General features: G+C 34.2%; 4 protein-coding genes across 6 annotated transcripts; 2 read left to right on the top strand and 2 right to left on the bottom strand.

Moving 5' to 3' along the window:
- Positions 1-173: 173 nt before the first annotated feature.
- Positions 174-4,726, bottom strand: LOC101203729 (E3 ubiquitin-protein ligase SPL2). Of its 3 annotated transcripts, none has more exons than XM_011661320.2 (6): positions 4,162-4,726; positions 3,496-3,597; positions 2,799-2,966; positions 2,577-2,698; positions 1,784-1,903; positions 174-932 (listed from the first exon to the last, which is right to left on the bottom strand). In XM_011661320.2, exons 1-6 carry the CDS (start codon positions 4,519-4,521, stop codon positions 533-535), a joined length of 1,272 nt encoding a protein of 423 aa, XP_011659622.2. In that variant the 5' UTR covers positions 4,522-4,726; the 3' UTR covers positions 174-532. The 3 variants fall into 3 exon arrangements, with proteins under 3 accessions (XP_011659622.2, XP_011659624.2, XP_031744730.1); XM_011661322.2 differs by having other exon boundaries at positions 4,245-4,378; XM_031888870.1 differs by having other exon boundaries at positions 724-963.
- A 1,837-nt stretch (positions 4,727-6,563) lies between these two features.
- LOC101203972 (phosphoribosylglycinamide formyltransferase, chloroplastic) lies at positions 6,564-9,031 on the top strand. Its single transcript, XM_004141653.3, has 2 exons — positions 6,564-6,975; positions 7,610-9,031. Exon 2 carries the CDS (start codon positions 7,894-7,896, stop codon positions 8,773-8,775), a length of 882 nt encoding a protein of 293 aa, XP_004141701.1. The 5' UTR covers positions 6,564-6,975; positions 7,610-7,893; the 3' UTR covers positions 8,776-9,031.
- A 1,081-nt stretch (positions 9,032-10,112) lies between these two features.
- LOC101204216 (transcription initiation factor TFIID subunit 9) lies at positions 10,113-12,328 on the top strand. Its single transcript, XM_011661318.2, has 3 exons — positions 10,113-10,288; positions 11,186-11,461; positions 11,856-12,328. Exons 2-3 carry the CDS (start codon positions 11,204-11,206, stop codon positions 12,135-12,137), a joined length of 540 nt encoding a protein of 179 aa, XP_011659620.1. The 5' UTR covers positions 10,113-10,288; positions 11,186-11,203; the 3' UTR covers positions 12,138-12,328.
- A 220-nt stretch (positions 12,329-12,548) lies between these two features.
- Positions 12,549-16,428, bottom strand: LOC101204461 (probable GTP diphosphokinase RSH2, chloroplastic). The gene is made up of 6 exons (XM_004141655.3): positions 15,019-16,428; positions 14,748-14,933; positions 13,944-14,404; positions 13,528-13,686; positions 13,064-13,418; positions 12,549-12,958 (listed from the first exon to the last, which is right to left on the bottom strand). The coding sequence occupies exons 1-6, from the start codon at positions 15,745-15,747 to the stop codon at positions 12,644-12,646; spliced, it is 2,205 nt and encodes a 734-aa protein (XP_004141703.2). The 5' UTR covers positions 15,748-16,428; the 3' UTR covers positions 12,549-12,643.
- Positions 16,429-19,004: the final 2,576 nt, after the last annotated feature.

Raw genomic sequence — 19,004 nt, 5'->3', positions numbered from 1 at the left:
GAAAGTACACAAAAACGAGATTTGAAGGATCCAAAAATCTTATTTTCAGTCAACATATATATATAAACCCATCAAAGCTAGACCTCGAGATCTTCTTAATTGAGTACTGTGATCAACTTGGTTTAACTTTGTTTTGAATATAACTGTGCACTGAAAAAACAAGTCCAAACAAAGACATAAAAAACCAATCATATTTATTTTTCTAAACCATTTGGAAAGTCAATCCGAGCAATACACCTATACATAACGGAGCCAATAATAAAGTTTCATTTTTTTCATGTCACATATCAAAAGAGTATATGCTATCTGATATTTACAAGAGCCATTACTTCAAATCTGGCTTTACAAACTTTAAAGAACAATCCCTCTCATCAAAATGTGGGGATAAAAAGTTACAAGTAGATGAGGAAAAACAAACTTCACATCTGCTATCTTGTGGAAGAGATTGGCATTTATATGAAATCTCAAAACAGTATAATATCAGCAAAACGGGATTTGTCGTAGTTAGAACCTGAAAAGATGATTTGTCTCTTCACGAATCGTAAATCCGTACAGAACTACGAATTTGTTGGCGGCAAATGGGACATTTGGGAGATGACTCACGTTCGACTGACACAGCACATCGTTCGCAACAAACTAGATGACCGCATGGAATGAAAGCAGATCGTTTTCTCCTCATGAGACAGATCACACACAATTGTCCATCTGGAACGTGTGATGATAACTCATCGTCTGGAACGTGTGATGATAACTCATCGTCTGGAACGTGTGATGATAACTCATCGTCTGGAACAGTTGCTGCCTCGTCGTCTGAAGCAAAATCACCGTAAATAGGAATGTCATTGCTTGAATCCAGTTGTGACGTGGGGGAATCATTCCTTGAATTCTGTAACTGTCTATGTTGCCTCCATTGTTTCCATCTATTCCAATTTCTGAAGAGAATGGATATTGGCACTCCTTAAACTTTTCGAAATGTGATTATAGAAAGAAGGAAGCAATAAGACGAGTGGGGTATTATACTTCGGAATAGTCTAATAAAAGGACTAATGAAAGATATTCAAAAAGTATAGTGCAAAGCAGAAAAAAAGAAAAGAATTCATGGAAGGTATATTAAGCCAAGGTATTGCTTTGCCTAAAGAAAAATATCAAGAATCAGCACAAAGGTACAGATAGGCCTTCCATTAAGAAAGTATATAAGAGGAAGAGTAGAAAGGGGATTACACCCCAGATGGAGGGTTCGATGGTTGTAGTCCTGGATGTACGTGTTGCAGGGGAATGTTTGTATATAAACTATCATTTTGGCTAGGGTTTGTTATATTGTGTTTAGTGTGTAAAGAATAGTCCAACCATGGAAAAGTGCAAGCCTCTCGCTTGGCTGGGGTTTGTTTGTTTTGTTCGTAATTCTTGTGTTAGTCGGACTCTATTTTACTTTTGTTATTATCATGTGAATATCAAATCATGAGGATGTGTCCTTACAGATACCTCAACCAAATAAAATAAAAGAAAAAATTAACAAAATAAATCATGAGGATGTGTCCTTATAAACTATCATTTTGGCTAGGGTTTGTTATATTGTGTTTAGTGTGTAAAGAATAGTCCAACCGTGGAAAAGTGCAACCCTCTCGCTTGGCTGGGGTTTGTTTGTTTTGTTCGTAATTCTTGTGTTAGTCGGACTCTATTTTACTTTTGTTATTATCATATGAATATCAAATCATGAGGATGTGACCTTACAGATACCTCAACCAAATAAAATAAAAGAAAAAATTAACAAAATAAAACATACCTCGCAGCAGAATAACCAAGAATGCCAACTGTCAATGAACCAAGGACAATACTACTCCAAAATAGAAATTTTGTTTTAAAGACTAGATCTAAAATCATCTGATCCTTAGTCATTTCACATCTGCAGAGAAAAATACATCATCATAATATTTGTTATTAATATTTAAATGAAGATTGTCTTGAAAGCGTAATCAGGAACAATTTTTGTCCAATTAGACAGTTCTTTCTTTTGAATGAATAGATGAAAAGAGGCTAGTACTCAAAATACCAAATACAAGGAAAACATAAAGGAAACGATTTTTTGTTGTCCAATTAGACAATGTTCTCCATATACAACAAAGAGGAAATTGCATGAATGTCACACATCAGACATGGCTTCAATTAGTTGCCTACAGTTTTTTTTTTTCTCACTTTGGGTATGCGGGAGAGGAGAGACTAACCACTAGCTAGCAGTGCTAACGAAACAAGATCTGTTCCATGATTTAGGAAACCAAGGCCCACACTTGAACAAGAAATGAGAACGTGCACAACACACACACACATTTGTATGAAGAAGAGAGTATTGGGACCCAGACAACAAATACAAACAAACCCATGCAGCTCCAAAAGACAACAAAAGCTTTCGGAGGCTTAATCCTAAGACCTAGTTGAAGTCCCATCCAGAGCCCCAAACCCAATCAACAGGGCTCACCATTGGCCGACAGAACAAATTTATCATCAATTTTATGTCCACAAGTTGAGAGAAATAAGATATGATGTGCATCTATGATCTACTTTGAAATGTATAAACTTACAGGAAATGGGGAAAATCACTGCAAGACTTTATGACAGGAACTCCATTTTCAAAACTGCATATACCAACAGCACTGATATTTTTTCCTAATGGAAGTATTTTCTCCTCATCAAGCACCCCAACCTTCAAAAGTAGAGCATAACTAAGAATTTTACCTAAAATCTATTTATAAAAAAGAAAAAAAAAAGTGATGCTCGACTTCAATATAGATTGCCTAACTCACAGGATACTCGTGACCAAAAACTGCTTGAAGGAAGGTATAAGGAGTAGCACAAACGGGCTGCAGTTGATGATACACAGTTGTAAGAGGTAAGGGATGTCTTGAGCCTTCCATGTTAACAACAACAAAATCAGAGTATGTTGAATGACCCTCAAGAAGAACAAAAGGAACCTGTTCAAAATTTCCCAAATATCAGTATCACATAACTCTTCATGCGCAAACTGCACTGAATATAGTTCCCTATCTAAAGACTAGAGTGTATATTTTACTTCACAAATCACAACGACCACACATTAATGTCATATCATGAAGATTTAGTTTTTGTAGACAATAAGTAATCTACCATAATATTTATTTCTTGACACTAAGGGGCACGTCTTCAAGCCACTCTGTTGGATCCATTTCTTAAGAGGTATGACTTTCAAACCTACTTGCACATGCCATCAACGAGATAGAAAAAATGACCCAATAGAGAATCACCGGAAAAGGGCACAACTCTATGGCCCCAAATTTGAGAGAGATGCCCTCATAAAATCACTCACTTCAATTAGTTAGTTCTTTATTTACGAAAATAATCAAAAAGCCCCGTAACATTCAATAAAAAGGTATTTAAAAAATCTTCTTTTTTTTTCCCTTTTGGCAAGGGTAATGAAAAGAGCAAATCAAACATAACAATAACAGATATAAGCCTTGAATTTACCGTTCTAAATGATGTTGACTCTTGCTTTCTAAAGGTTCTTCCAAAAATTGCACGCAAGTCAGAAGTCCATCCGAAAAAGCCTTTCCATTCGTTGAATATGCACTAAACAAAGCCACAATACAACCAAAAAAGCTTTAGTTTAAAGAACAGAATTATTATATGCACATGTCCATCACATTAAACAACCAAGGGGAACGAAAACAAACACTTGCAGAACATAAAGAAGTCGTGTTGATTAAGTAGTTTCAAGATTTCCCAACTACTTAATCCCCACATTATATACACACAGGCACACACGATGATGACAGATCAACTTCAGGCAAGCCAGAAGACCTATAAAGATAAATTAAACAGCTACTTCACTCGATGACTCTTCCCTTTCGAGGTTCATCCAGGATAGAATTGTATAGTAGCTACGTCTTGAACCGAGTACCTAGACTAGAAACCTTGTAATGTGAAAATTCTAAATCTGTACAAGTTAGTCGATTAATTGGTTAGACTCTGTCGACAATTTCAGTGGAGCCATCAAATTACTCGAATACTGCCACACAACGTTCTATAAGCACAACCTACTAACAAACGGATGAATAATAATTTTCAATCATGCAATTTTCTAACCCCGAAATAACAAAACAAAATCTCAACACAGTCGCTCAAAGGAGTTACCACTTGAGTTCGCTGAATAATCACCGCTCTATCTCCAGACTCCTGAGAAATCAAAACATTAGGCTGTAAGCTCTTCCTATTACCTTCCACAGACGACCTAGTCTCCACGGTGCCACGAACAACAACAAGCTTCCGATCAGACTCGGATTGTTCCGAAACTCCGTCGGAAACGATATGACGAAGATCGGAAACAGTAACATAAGGAGCTTTACGGAGCTCATTGAGAGCGGAGCAAGAAGCAGTAAGTTTAAGGACGGTACGGACGGTAGCATAAGCTAGGGCAGCGCCTAAAACGGCTCCATCAAACGATAAAGCAAAACGAGAGAGTAAAGTAACAAGGGCTTGCTCCGATGTGGACATGAGGAAATTCCGTGTTTCTGTGACGGTGAAAATAGCTCCCTCCTTGAATGCGGTGGAGACGACGACCAGCACCGCTGCCGAGGCAGTGAAGAAGACACGCCCGCTGTCGCAGTTATGGGCAACCAAAATGGAAGAGCAGAGCAGAAATAGGGAAATTGGTAGAGCAGAACTTTTCCTTGGGCAATCAGCCCGTGGTTGTGGTTACTTCCACTTCTATTTCTTATATTTATAGAAATTAAATTTCCACCCTATGTTATAAATTTGGTTGTAATGATCAACCATTAAACTACTTACAAATATTAAATATTAATTGATTTTTTATAAATATTAAACATTAATTGGTTTTCTTTATACATATTATACATGGATGACTATTATACTATTTCAATTGTGATTTTTGTAATTTATAACAACAATAGCATGAAGCTTAAACATGATTCACCTTCAACTTAAATATACAAACACGATTATTCATTAGGATAGTTATCAAAAACCAAATTGTTATCAAACGACCTCTTGATTATTCATTCGAATTTTGTTTGCTCCCCAATTTACATGTAATCACTCGAAAATAAAATTTAGTAATGCAAATTTTGTATTTAAAAAGGTAAAAGTGGTTCGTTTTTAGCAAAGCATCATCGGTCAATTCGAAAAAAAATTAAAGAAGGTGATAGACTTGTAAAACCAACTTATATAGTTTGAAAGTGGGAAAAATGATTGTTAGTACAAAATTTATGAAATAATCAAATCGAGTAAAAAAACCATATTTATAATTCAACTAAGATATTTTCATCCAAATTTTATTGTAGTGTTGGTATGTACCATGAGAATTTTGGTAACAAACTTAAATATTATATTAATTTTGAGTAAAATCACTATACATCAATTATTTACTATTAATTTTTTTAAAATAACTTACTCGTATTGAAATTATGAACAGAATTAACCATGTTTTCTCGAAATTGCTTCATATTAATTGTTATATATTTTTCCATTTTAGAAAAAGCAGATTTGCTTTAAGTTTTTGAAGTTTCCAATGTATTTCTTTAAAAAATAAAAAATAAAATTTTATTGACTTTAAATTAGGATAGTTGATAATTCCTATAAGCTGAGAGTATATGTATATTATTAAAGTTTAAATTTATAAGAAAAATGTTTTATGTTACTCATATTGATAATTTTGACTTTTTCAATACCATTGAAATTACAAGTTTTTTTTTATTATTATTAATCAAAATTTTAAGTTTGAAGTTAATTGATAATGGAATTCTTTTAATTTAAAAAGTTTTATTATATTTTAATCATTGATTATAACTATAAATTAATCATTAGGTAAAACCATAAATTATTTGTTATTATTTAAAGTAAAATAAGTTAGAAAAAATATATTTACCCTAACTTATTGAAAATACTTGAAATTTGCAGTGTACGAGCATGTTTATGTTTACAAATCCTCATAGTAAGTTGTACCTAGGAAGACTTAAAAAAAAATTAAAAATGAGGTATTTGAAAAATATAAGAAGTGGCAAAATATTTAACGGTGTAAAATATAAAAAATACATATAATTAATTGGAATTTTTATAAGTTGTAGGACTTAAATTTTAGTTTTGAAATTTTTCTATTCTCGTCCGGCCTAAGAGAATTAATAAAATAATAATTTTTTTGTTTTATATTTAAAAACAACACAATTGAATGAGATTGTCTTGCAAAAAGAACCAATACTGATTATTGATAAGAAAGATAACGACTAAAGAACACAGTCATATTATTAATTAAAGTTATTTCGATAAAAGCATTTAAAACGAACTAACCACAACTTTTCATGTTACTCCCATCGAATTTGTGAAGACTAAATTCTTAAAAATGAGGTAATAATTGGTAAGTTCTTTCTAACAAATCAAATCCCACTGTAAAATTTTATAGGTTGAATTGATGAGAAAATTTTATAACCAACTTTATTTTGATAATGATTTAAAATTTTATTAAGAGATGGAATTTTATGTTTTATTTTATTAAAAAACAACAATAATAAGGGGAAAGGTCTAAACTCTCTTCTTCTCTTCTCAGTTCTTTTTCGAGAGCATTCTTCTTCTTCTTGGTGAAAGCAGACGCCCCCTCTCTCGACTTCTCTTCAGCTCACTATCTCTCGCACACCGGCTACGGCATAGATTTCCGTCAACAACCTGCCGAAAACCCCAACCCGATTTTCCCTCGCGCTTACCGTCTCCCTATCTCCTCCAGCCGACGTCATCACCTGCGGACTGGCATTGCGCCGTTCGACTCTCTTTCTCCTTGCGCCGCGCTCAAGAGTTCTCCGCCGTCGCATCAAACTCAGGAATCTGGCAGTAGCTTAGTTGTTCGCTCGCGTTGTGAAGTTCTTGTTTCATATTTGTCTTGTACGGCAGCTGTGAATACCGTGGCTCCGCCGTTCTCAGCTAAATTTTGGCTTTGAGGTAAAGATCTATTGTGTTTTAGTTGGCTTGAATTAAACATTACCAATAATATTTTGATGCTAGATTTGAGTTCTTTGAGTATTTAGCTACCGTCTAGCCGAGAAGAAGGAGTGAATTGTTTGGGTGTTCGATCCAGAATTGGGTAAAATTTAAAGCTTTATGGTTTGGGTCTTGAATACCCATTCAAGACTGTAATTCTTTCGTAACTATCCCTAGCTTGGATGGAAACTTTGTTTGAGACTCTGAACTAGTTTGGACGACTGTGTCCACACACTCATGTTATTTTGAGTTTGAAGTATATATATATATTGGTAGAAGTGAAAATTTACACTCCTTTCAGGTTTGGCAGACCCATATTTTAGGTGAGATGTTGAAATTCCCATAGAATTCTATATTACTTGGCTTTTAGATTGAAAAATATTGTTTTTAAAAAGCTTTTTCATGCCACAATCTAGGTTAGAGGGTTAAACTAGAACAGGGTGTGACACCTTTCATGTATATTGAGCATATCTAATTCTGTAATTGTTTTGAATAGCATGATGTTCAGTTTATTTGTGGTTTGGTGGCTGTTTAGGTTTGACCGTATGAATTACTAACTAGTATTGTTTTGTATTGACACCACCATTTTTCTTAGGTGATGCTGAGTTTCTATACCTTGGTGATGCTGAAGTGGGAGCTTTAGAAAGATTGACCATTGAACGTGTTTGTTTTGCCACTTCCCTTATTCACTCGTCTTTTTACCCTATCCCAGTCTCACATATTCTCTCATCTCCTTTATTCAGTTTTTACAATATATGAACTTCTCTAAGCTCAAACCGATGGCTGTGGAACGCAGTCTTGCCTAAACTTGAACATTGGTTCCATTATTCACACATACAAATAGTCAAGGCAATCCATTCTATTGTGTTCTTAGCTAGAATGGAAGCCCAATGTTCTCTCTGTCGGTTTTGCCCAAAATTGTCTATTTCGTTGATTCGATCTCCCAATTATTCATTCCTTTTGAAGCTTCCTTCTTCTTCTTCTTCCTTTGTCCAAACCAATCATTCCACTTTGCGTAGTGTTTGGTTCAAGGAGAATATTGCTCGTAGAAAAAATGTTCAAATGGTTGTGAGTGCCAGTCTCAAAGGGGAAGTTTCAAAAACTGTGATTCAGAAGAAGAAACTTGCTGTTTTTGTCTCTGGTGGAGGCTCTAATTTTCGTTCAATACACGAGGCTTCTCTCGAAGGATCAGTTCACGGAGAAATTGTTGTTGTGGTTACTAACAAAAGTGGCTGTGGCGGTGCAGAATATGCAAGAAGTAAGAACATTCCAGTTGTCTTGTTTCCAAAAACCAAAGATGAACCCAATGGCTTATCTGCATCTGAACTTGTAGCTACCCTCAAACATTTTGAGATTGATTTCATTCTTCTTGCTGGATACCTAAAACTTATACCCCTTGAATTGATCCAAGCATATTCCAAATCTATAGTAAATATACACCCATCACTTCTTCCTGCTTTTGGAGGCAAAGGGTACTATGGAATGAAGGTGCACAAGGCAGTGGTTAACTCTGGAGCTCGGTTTTCAGGTGCAACAATTCATTTGGTTGATGAGCACTTTGACACTGGACGGATTCTTGCTCAAAGAGTGGTTCCTGTGCTTGCAAATGATTCAGCAGAGGATTTAGCAGCTAGGGTTCTTAAGGAGGAGCATGGCCTTTACGCTGAAGTAGTTGCAGCATTGTGCGACGAACGGATCATTTGGAGATCAGATGGTGTTCCTCTCATTCAAAGCAAAGAACATCCTAATGAATTTTACTAGTTAGCTAAAAACTGCTTGAAATTTGAGGCTCAAACCTTTTAGTTAGATTCAAGTTTCTCATGTTCTTTGTAATAATAATATCTGCAAACGATGAAGTTTGAGCTTTCTTTGACACAAAATAAAGTTGCAGGCTGCTCTTTCTATAATTAGGGTTCATGGAAACAGTTGAAAAATCATTATGCAGTGTTCTTAGTTTGAGAAACCACATTTTGCCATCATTTGTTTACAAAATGGACAATCTTCTCATTTATTGTTATTGTTATCACTTTCACTCGTAGTTTTTGGGTTTTGGATAAAGTGATATTACACTGCGTAAATATTTTATTAATTTGTTCATTTTTTACAATTCCTCGATTGAAAAAACATACTTTGGTCTTTAAATTTTGGTTTAAAAAATTATAAAATAAGCTTTAGATTGTTTTTCGATTATTGAATCTAAATCTCAATTCAAACACAAGAATAAAAGAGAAATTACATCATTTGAAAAGTATGAAAAGAAGGGTTCTTCATATGCCTCACCTTCTCCCTCACATAGCCTACAAATTGTTTAAAGCTCTCTTTGTATATCTAATATCTCAAATAAATTCAAATTTCATTCTCTCTATTAATTTGATTTTATCTTTTAACTTAAATTGCTCCTGTTAGCATTAGTGGAAGAAAAAGTGTTTCTTAAAAAATTCATATTTATATAAATACTTTGGATTTAAAAATATATTTTAAATACACTAAATATTAAGAAAAGTTATGATTTATAAAAATTTAGAAGTTTTTTTTGTTGAGAATTTAGATTATGGTGTATGTTTTAAGATTTAGAGTTTAGTATAATGCTTTTTTATGGTTTTTTAAAACTGCTTTCAAATTCTGCTATCCAAACAAGTTATGAAAACAAAATTTTATATGTTTTTATTGAATCTATTTGAATTTTACATTTTTTAAATAGAGTTATATTAAGTATATATAAAAATATTTTAAAATATAAAAGTTAATTCATTTTAGGTGATGTACCATAAGTTGTATAATAATATAAAATCATTTTTAGGTTAAATTATAAATTTAGGGATAAAATTTAGTCTCTACTATAATTTAGTCCTTTTTGTTTCATAAAATGACAAAAAAAAAAATTTACATGAACTCACAAATCATAAAAATTATATATGTCATTTTATCAAACTACAAATTAAATTCTAACTTTATTCAAACAATAACTAAAATTATAATTTAACCGTTTTTTAAAATATAAATATATTTATAGATAAATTAATAATAGTTTATTCTCAATTGAATTTGAGTGAGTAAATAAGATATGTATAAAAATACATATTTAAAACATAAAATATAATTATGTTTTTGGTTAATTTTTTTTTCAAATTTCTCAAAATAATTTCTTAAAGAAAAAAGAAAAAAAAAATCAGATTCTATCTCGCGAGTCTCTCCTCTCCCAGCTCTCTCCATATCTCACGCCGTCGCCCAGCCACAGTGCCGCTCCCCCCACTGCACCTCCGTCCACGTTACGGTGAGCGATTTTCCATCTCTGCATTTCTATCTCTCTAAGATTTGTTTTCTGCATTTAGATGTTAGATTTTTGGGTAAGTACTGTAAAATTGAGTTTGATTTTGGGGAGTTGAAATGAACGACAATCTACAGGAATTACAGATTTGTTAGGGCGAAGATTTTGTAGTTTAAACTATTGAGAGAATCTACAATTTTGTTAGTGGGGTGGATATGACAATCAAAACATTAATTTTGACCTTCAAAATTGGGTATACTGATATTTCTATTCTTTTCATGGATGATATCCTTATTTTTCTTGTCCAGTTTTATTCTATTTTTTCTGGGTACTTTGAGATTTTAGGGCAATTGATTTAATTTGGGTAGTTTGAATTCATAGTTTTTCGATTATTTTTGAGAAATTGGATTAAATTAGGGAAGAAAATGTCTACTTATGAGGACATAGGAGAAAGCAGAGGGGAAAAAAGCCCTAATCTTCGTCTTCTACCTCTCCTTCTCTCAGTCACTGCCGTCGACCCCCCTTTTCCCCTTTACAATTCATCTCCTTCTCGGGGATCCTTCCCTCCATGCAATGCATCTCCGGCGACCTTTAGAGGCCGCGTCAGTTCTCCTCTCAGGCAGAAGTGGCTTAATTCAAATGGTCACTTTAATTTAGCTGCGAATGCCACACTTAACCATGAGTTCGGCGCCTCTTTTATTTGGTAGTTTACTTAGAAATCGTTGGTAATAAATTGTCACAGTTGAATTGTGTATTCTTATGTTTTTGCATTCTTGTTTTATATATATATAGCACTTAGCTTCGTCTCCAAAGCAATGCTCACTTCATAATTATCAGACGTGTGATATAAAAAAGATCATGTTTGGAACATCAGTTTAAAAGTGATATAAATTTCTTGTGCAGTTGAAGGGTAGTAAGAAAATGTCTGAGGGAGACGAGGAGTTACCGAGGGATGCTAAAATTGTGAAGACATTGTTGAAATCAATGGGGGTTGAAGATTATGAACCACGAGTTATACACCAGTTTCTTGAGCTGTGGTATCGTTATGTTGTTGACGTACTGACAGATGCACAAGTCTATTCGGAGCATGCGGGCAAGGCTGCCATTGATTGTGATGATGTGAAGCTTGCTATTCAGTCGAAAGTTAATTTCAGCTTCTCGCAACCTCCTCCAAGAGAGGTAACAATGGCTTCATAGTCCAAATTACATGTGATTTGTTTGTGGGTAAAATGTCTGGGCACTTTATGGTTACTGAAAGGCATTTGAAACTGTAATCCTGGACCCCTGGTAAGTTGCAGTGTATCTTAGAATCAAATTATCATCTTGTTAGCGAGAAATACTAGTTTTCAAATTTTAAAACCATTTTGGGTTGGTCTGGTGGTAATCGAGGTATGGTCTTAATGGATCTAGCGAGTTGTCTCGTGAGATTGTTCTGTATATGTAGCCTTAAAAAAAAAAAAGCTTAGAGGTGGTATATACTTATAGAAATTCGATCATAGTCACACATTTTCCCTTTCTATCTTCTCTCCCTATTTAAGGAAAAGTGTTTAACCGTGACTTCATTTTCTGTCAGGTTCTTTTAGAGTTGGCTAGAAACAGGAATAAGATCCCATTGCCAAGGTCGATTGGTGGGCCTGGTATTGCCCTTCCACCAGATCAAGACACATTGCTCAGTCCCAATTATCAACTGGCAATCCCAAAGAAGCAAGCAGTCGAAACGATGGAGGAAACAGAGGAAGACGAAGGTGATGACACAGTTGCTCCATCCCAAGAACCCAGCTCATCAGAAGTACCTCAACAGCATGCCTCACAAAGAGTATCTTTTCCATTGGCAAAACGTTCAAAAATAACGTAGTTGTTTTTCCTTCTTTGTTTCCCTTTCCTCAACCTCTAATGAAAAGGGGATTTGAAATAGATTCATTTGAAGTTGTTGGTAAGTATTGTTTGTTGGATATTATCAAACTATTGTATAATACCTCTAAAAGAATTCAGTGGCTTTATTTCCACTAATTTGTCAATTCCGAAGACATGAATATTTCTTCCCAACTTTATGGAGAAAACTACGCCTTCTCATATGAGTGAGTGGTCTATAAAAGTTGTCAAATTGTCTGTTCAAATCACTAATAAGCCAGTACATGATAGTGATGAAAAGAAAAATCATATTAATGGAAATGAATTCCTACAAGACTGAGCATTCAAGAATACACTCCAAACAAGAGTGCTTCTAATTTTGATTTTGAACGATATTGAATTTCAGTTAGTCATCTTTTTCTCTTTTTTTTTTTTTTTTTTTGGTGTACAAAGACCATTATGTACAGAATAATTTGATAATCACTAAACCACAGAGAAACTAATGTATGGTTAGCTCCAGAAACCAACAATGTTAGGTGCAACAGGAGACGGTCCGGAGTTTGATACCGTGATCCCACGGTCGTACATTCGCTGGATTTCTTCCCTGTACTCTGTTAATGACTTGTCAGGTATGGTGGGAGTTAGCTCCACCACATCACCCATCTTCAGTTTGCACGTTGGATCATTCACTCGCTTGTGGTTAACTCTTGGCCTCAAGTCTTCTTTCATGGGGAAGCCATGGGAGGTCCATCTTGCGCTTCCTCGACCACATCTTTCCATTAAATTCGTGATCGTTGAGTTTGCAGGAAACTCTTGAACCGACATCTGCAGTATTTGCAGTAGCATTGTTAAACTAATGCAACAAACACGAATTCACTAAATGAAATTTGATAACCTTCAACTAATATAATACAAAAAAGAGAAAAATACCTTGTCATTCTCAATCGTTATGACGAATACAGGTCCATCTTGTCCATCACATTGGGTTTTGTACGAGTATGGACAGCCCTCAGAATGAGAAGGGAATTTGCAGGGCGGTCTTATTGAATCAGCAGAGTCTACTGACGATCCATCTTTGCTCATAGACAGACACTGCCAAGTGACTACCCAACGGGCCCATTCGACCATCTGAACGACAAACGGAGAGTATTCGCTGTCACCCTCCTTGTATCTCCAATGAGCTGCAATGCCAAACTCTGCTTGCAAATGCATCTCTTTTGTTCTAATTTGCACTTCAAGGTGCGCCATGTCTTCACCCACCACAACCGTGTGTAGAGATCGATACCTTCGAGTCGACAAGTCGAGTCAGAATGGAGACGTAAAGAGATAAAGACGGAAATAACAAATAAATAAAGAATGCAGGATATAATACGCCATTTTGAGCCACAACATACCCATTAAACTTGGGTCGACTAATGTAATCTTTGCACCGCCCAGGCACTTCAGACCACAACTGGTGAACTATTCTTAAAGCTTTCTGGCAGTCTTCTTCATTTTTTACAATAAGACGTATGCCATGAATGTCATGGATTTCGTCCATGGTCAACTTCTTTCTGTTGATAAAATGACAAGTACACATTTCAGTCAGACAATGCAAGGTTCACGTCAGAATTCATAATCATCAGATAAAGGACAAACAAGCTATTTAACTTCAAATTTTGATGAACCTATTTTATGATCTGGTCTTCATCTTGAAATATTAAATTATAAGCTATATCCAGCTAATTCAGCTAATTCTTTTCATAGATCAATTAAATAGAACGTGTAAAAACTAGAGATGAAAATTGAAATGAAGAGTGAGAGAACACACCTCAGCATTTTCAAGTATATGCTGTATAAGCTCTTGTTGCGTCCAGATAAGAGATGGTAAGAAATCCCTTCATTTTTCAAGGCTTGATCTAATTTCTCGATTGCAGAAGTTATCCTTTCTGAATCAAAGGAGTCCACGAGTTTAGATGAAAGTTCTTTGTGTTCTTCGGGATGAAGATGCTTAAAGCATAAGTTTTCCAACTGCTCCTTCCAACTCAATATTCCCAAGCGATTCGCCAATGGTACAAAAATTTCCATAGTTTCCTTGGCAAATCTTAGTCGTTTGGTCAATGGCAATGCATCTAGTGTCATCATATTATGCAGACGATCGGCCAATTTCACAAGAACGGCCCTGGTGTCTGCCATGGCAAGGAACATGGTATGCAATCGATCTGCCTCAACGGTTTTGTTGGCTGTATTGTTCTCACGTGCAAGCTTGCTCAAATGACTAAGTTGAGACACCTAAAACCGTTACAGGAAGAAAATTAGGATACAATAAGTTTGAGGTAACGACAAGGATATAAAGCAAATTAATTAAGGTATAGAACTGTATGAGAAAAGCAAAACTAGAAAATCAAAAGACTGCATCTAGCAGGCAAAAGCATCTGAGATCAATTCTTGTACAAAGGGCAGAGAGACAGACAATTTAACTATAAGGATTTCATTTCACCACATGCTCCAATAAAAGTTAAAGGCACAAAACAAACTCCACGTGTGGTTACAGATCCAGATCTCAGACACAATAAATACAATCAACTTTCATCAGTGAGTGCCTCATCAATTAAGCAAGAAAATATTTCCTCACCTCTTCAACTAAATCAGCAACCCCAGCTCCAACTGACCCTAAAATGTAGTCATAACACATGAAAGAATCATCAAGTGCATCGTGCAGAAGCCCCGCAGCGACCACTGTGGAATTTGCACCAATCGTAGCCAGAAGCATCGCTGTTTCCACACAATGTTGTAAATATGGATCTCCACTGGCTCGCATCTGCAAAGAAAGAATACTAATTAAGTCATCTTCAATAATGCCACGGATTAAAACAGAGGAAAAAATCATGAGGCTGAACTCATACTTGTCCTCTATGTGCCTTTTCAGCTTCGTAAAATGCCTTGATCACGAATTCATCAAGAAAGATCTTATGCCTAATTTGTGCACCAAGAAGCATATCCTTTGCATATGGCTCAGAGGTACACTCCCCAAACCCATCTTCCAAATTGAAAGTCAACTCATCCATGAGCACAGCCGATGAACTCACATCAAGAGCATTTCTATGAACATCCAAATATGATCCTGAAGCATTCCTCAAGAACCCATTGAAGAATCCATTCGACCCAACTCCAATCGAGCTCTGAAAATTAGATTCCCCACTCTTCTCTCTAGAAATCGAAATCGGAGGGCTTTTTGCTGTCGAACCCACTCCGCTACTACAGCACGAAACCGGTCCCTGGAACACTGATACCGGGCTAGAATCCCTTGCCAATGAAGACCCTAAATATTTGCTCGAAGAATATCGAAATGAGCTACTCAATTCCTCCCCTCTATCATGCCACAACGATCCCAATTCCTCTCCACAACCGGAAAAGCTCGTCGTCGACGAGACATGACGTACAGGTGAAGCAGAGAAGAGACATGAAAGTCCACCAGCCACCGACTTCTGAGAAGCCGACGCTGTTGACGACGCTGATGAAGGTCGAGAACCAATTTCGAAATCCAAGGACGAATGAGCATTGATTTGACAGGGATGTGTAGAGCAAATACTGCTCGGTGGACCAGCGTACAAAGCAATCGTCGGAACTCCCATCTTCTAGGGCACAGCAAATTACTTCCCTCTCCAACTCAGATCGCAGTCGCACTCCAATAGTTAAGTTCTTCAAATAGAAAACCAATACCACTACAATCAAATCACCCTCCGATCCAACTAATTCCCTCGCTAACCCAATACCCAACCCACGGAGGAAAAAAAAAAAACCAACAACTTCACTCGATCAAAAAACAAACAGCTCTGAAATTCCCCGGGAAACTGTACCGTCTACAAATTCGGTATCAAACTAAACAGAAACAGCAAGAATCGAACAATTTTATACAAGAAGAGATGAAATAAACAAACAGTAACCAACAAATTTCCTCAATGACCCACAAACCAAACCAATAAACCCAGATCAGTAAATGAAAAAACCCAGCTCTAAAATCAAATAAAAATCAAGTTTCAGAGAGACACGAAACTTTTGTCCCTTGAAAAGAAGTGGAATCGGCACCAGAAGAGAGAAGAAAAATCTAAATGATGTTAAAAAGAATATATATACAGATTTTATAGAAGACGATGAAATGAAAATAAGAAAAGGGATTGAAATTGAAGGAAAAATTAAAAGGAAGAAGTGTCAAAGAAGAAGAAGGAATTGGCGAAGAAAGATTGAAAGGAACAGGGAGAGCTTCCTACGATATTCAAAGAATCCGTGTCTGTTAATGGCTTCTCTCATTTCCAATTACAATTACAGCGAAAGGCTAAATAAATCCCCAAAAAAATCTGGAAATAGTGAAATTACGTAACTGACCTTTCTTTATATTGAAATAACGATGCTGCGTCTCAAATTTAGGGGATTTGTTTAGGTTCCAATTTAAAGAGGATGAAATGTAGTCTAAGTATTACCAAAAATTCAAGAGGTGTTTGGAACTAATCAAAATGGAATCATGAACGGGTTAAGTTGAAAATTGTGCAAACGAAATAAATTTGATATTAAAAATCATCCCAAAATATTTAGTAGTATGCATATTTGAATAGCAGTAAATGATTAATTAGGATAATTTATTTTGTAACAGACGATGAGAATGTGATTCCATTGTCCATGGAAAAATGTATGTATTTGGCCAACTTTCTGTTCAAAGGATCACCGGAATTGAAATTTAACTATAATTGAATTTGATTCCAATGTATACCAATTTAGGAAAAGGTGATGTTATTCATATATTTTGATATATGCTTCCATGGTTCTAAATTCCAAATTAATTTCACTTTTTATCATAGAGATTCCAATAGTACCATGAGATTCTACTTATTTATATCAACATGGGTTTTTAATATATATATAAGTGCATGACTTTTTAGTAATTTAATTTTGATATAAAAAAAAAAAAGTAATCCTTATTCTACATTCAATCTTAATATAAAAATGTATAAATTTCACCAATTTCTAAAAATACAGTTGTTTAAATAAGTATTTTTAAAATATAGACTAAAATGAAAACACACAAAAAATCATTTAAAAATAAATTGGACGAGTATGCTAATCTTGTTATATATGCTAATTTAGTTATATCTGTACATACAACTTAAAATTGTGTTTGCTATAAGTAGAATTACAAATAAACATGTCAATGGATAGTTCCTGCATATCTAACACCAAATGTTAATATCGATATAAGTTCGTAATACCAATCTTTAAATCAAATATATAATTTTTTTACCGAACAATAAAAAAGCGAAAGCCACCCAATTAACCAAAATTGATATAGTTTATAACAACAAAAAATTTATAGATAAATGAAAAAATAAAATTATTTACAAAAATAATAATAAATTATAAATTTTGTTATATTTTATAAATTGTTTGAACTAATATTCCCAAAATTTGTGCCGAGGGAAATTGTAAAATCGTAAAAGTTTGCATTTGTAATTTATATTTTAAAATATACATTTATTAGTTTTGAACTTTACTCCAATTATCTTCTAACTTTTGTTTGTGCTTATCTTCTAAGGAATGCTTGCTTATGGTTTTTTTTCAATTAATTATTATAATGATTGCATCATAGAGAGGATAAAAGGAAAAAACTACTTTTAAAAAAAGTGATTTCCCCCGGATTTGGATACAACTGGCTACAAGGAAGGCATCAATTTTAATAATTATTAAAGTGACAATAATGCTTTTATTAATCCTCATTTTAATTTACAAATTAAACTATTAGTGGATAAAGCTGACGTGTAATTGGGATTTTTAATATTTCATTGGTAAAGAAATTTAATTATAATTAATGTATTAGAAATTATTTTTAGAATCTTGGATTAGTGACACATTAACAAAAAGTGACGACTAATCATATATTAAAATATGTTGACGTTTTTGTGTTGGGAGTTTGGTGGATAATTTAATAACTTGTGGTATAGTGACCAATTCATTTTAAATTTATTCAAATATAATTTGTTGGGATTTTTATTTTATATTTAACTTTTGATTATTCTATTTTGATATTAAATAATTATTATATTGTTTTGTGGAGGTGGAGGCTTGAGGTTTTCGATATTGATCGAGTCCATATTTAACGCGTTGAGGAAGAAATATAAAAGTCAAACTTACGACATCATATTAGAAATAGAGTTTGAGTGAAATTTGACTTTAGTTTTATTACTTTCCATTCACGAGTATTTGCATCGTCTCAATAAACACTTGTGTTGTTCGTATATAACAATTTTGAAAACGGAAAAATCTCACACGTCCGAAAATATAAAAAATGAGTTCATCAACAGTTATTAAAGGGTCACTTGCTGAAAATACCAACAATGGGCTCGTCAGCAATTAAATAACCAACACGTGAAATACATTTCACGGTTTAGATTGTTTTTTTTTCTATATTGTTTTAGGATCTTTTATATTTGGTTGTATACCAATATCGGAGGATAACTTCGTCTGACATTGTAACCAAAATCTATCTTGAAATTTTGCATAAGAGCCAAAGAAAGATGGTAAATATTCCGCCACTTTATATATTTATGAAAAAATTTCAAATATAAAAATTAAAATAATATTTTAACAGATATAACTGTGATGTTTTGAGTTGGTTAATTTTAATACACATTTCAAATTTTAGTATTTTATTTGGACATAATTTATTATAGTCGTTTTATATATATATATATAGTAGAATAATCAATTAACCTTATCTTAATTAGGGATTAATAACATTATCTTAACACCAAAATTTCAATAAATAATAAAGAAAAACGTTGGTCAATACAATTTAAATAGTGGCAAATTATTGTTGACGTTGGACTAATTATGGAGACAG

The sequence above is a fragment of the Cucumis sativus genome, chromosome 7, assembly GCF_000004075.3.
Source record: "Cucumis sativus cultivar 9930 chromosome 7, Cucumber_9930_V3, whole genome shotgun sequence".
Taxonomy (NCBI): Eukaryota; Viridiplantae; Streptophyta; class Magnoliopsida; order Cucurbitales; family Cucurbitaceae; genus Cucumis; species Cucumis sativus.
The sequence above is the reverse complement of the archived record's forward strand: the minus strand, read 5'-3'. Positions and strand labels throughout refer to the sequence as shown.

Excerpts from the sequence above, each read along its gene's own strand:
- LOC101203972 (XM_004141653.3), top strand. The coding sequence starts at position 7,894 with ATGGAAGCCCAATGTTCTCTCTGTCGGTTTTGCCCAAAATTGTCTATT.
- LOC101204216 (XM_011661318.2), top strand. The coding sequence starts at position 11,204 with ATGTCTGAGGGAGACGAGGAGTTACCGAGGGATGCTAAAATTGTGAAG. Across the intron at positions 11,462-11,855 it reads CGCAACCTCCTCCAAGAGAG|GTTCTTTTAGAGTTGGCTAG; the intron begins GTAACAATGGCT and ends ATTTTCTGTCAG.
- LOC101203729 (XM_011661320.2), bottom strand. The coding sequence starts at position 4,521 with ATGTCCACATCGGAGCAAGCCCTTGTTACTTTACTCTCTCGTTTTGCT. Across the intron at positions 3,598-4,161 it reads TTATTCAGCGAACTCAAGTG|TGCATATTCAACGAATGGAA; the intron begins GTAACTCCTTTG and ends GGCTTTGTTTAG. Across the intron at positions 1,904-2,576 it reads AGTGATTTTCCCCATTTCCT|ATGTGAAATGACTAAGGATC; the intron begins GTAAGTTTATAC and ends TTTTCTCTGCAG.
- LOC101204461 (XM_004141655.3), bottom strand. The coding sequence starts at position 15,747 with ATGGGAGTTCCGACGATTGCTTTGTACGCTGGTCCACCGAGCAGTATT. Across the intron at positions 14,934-15,018 it reads AAAAGGCACATAGAGGACAA|ATGCGAGCCAGTGGAGATCC; the intron begins GTATGAGTTCAG and ends CTTTCTTTGCAG. Across the intron at positions 12,959-13,063 it reads TAACGATTGAGAATGACAAG|ATGTCGGTTCAAGAGTTTCC; the intron begins GTATTTTTCTCT and ends CAAATACTGCAG.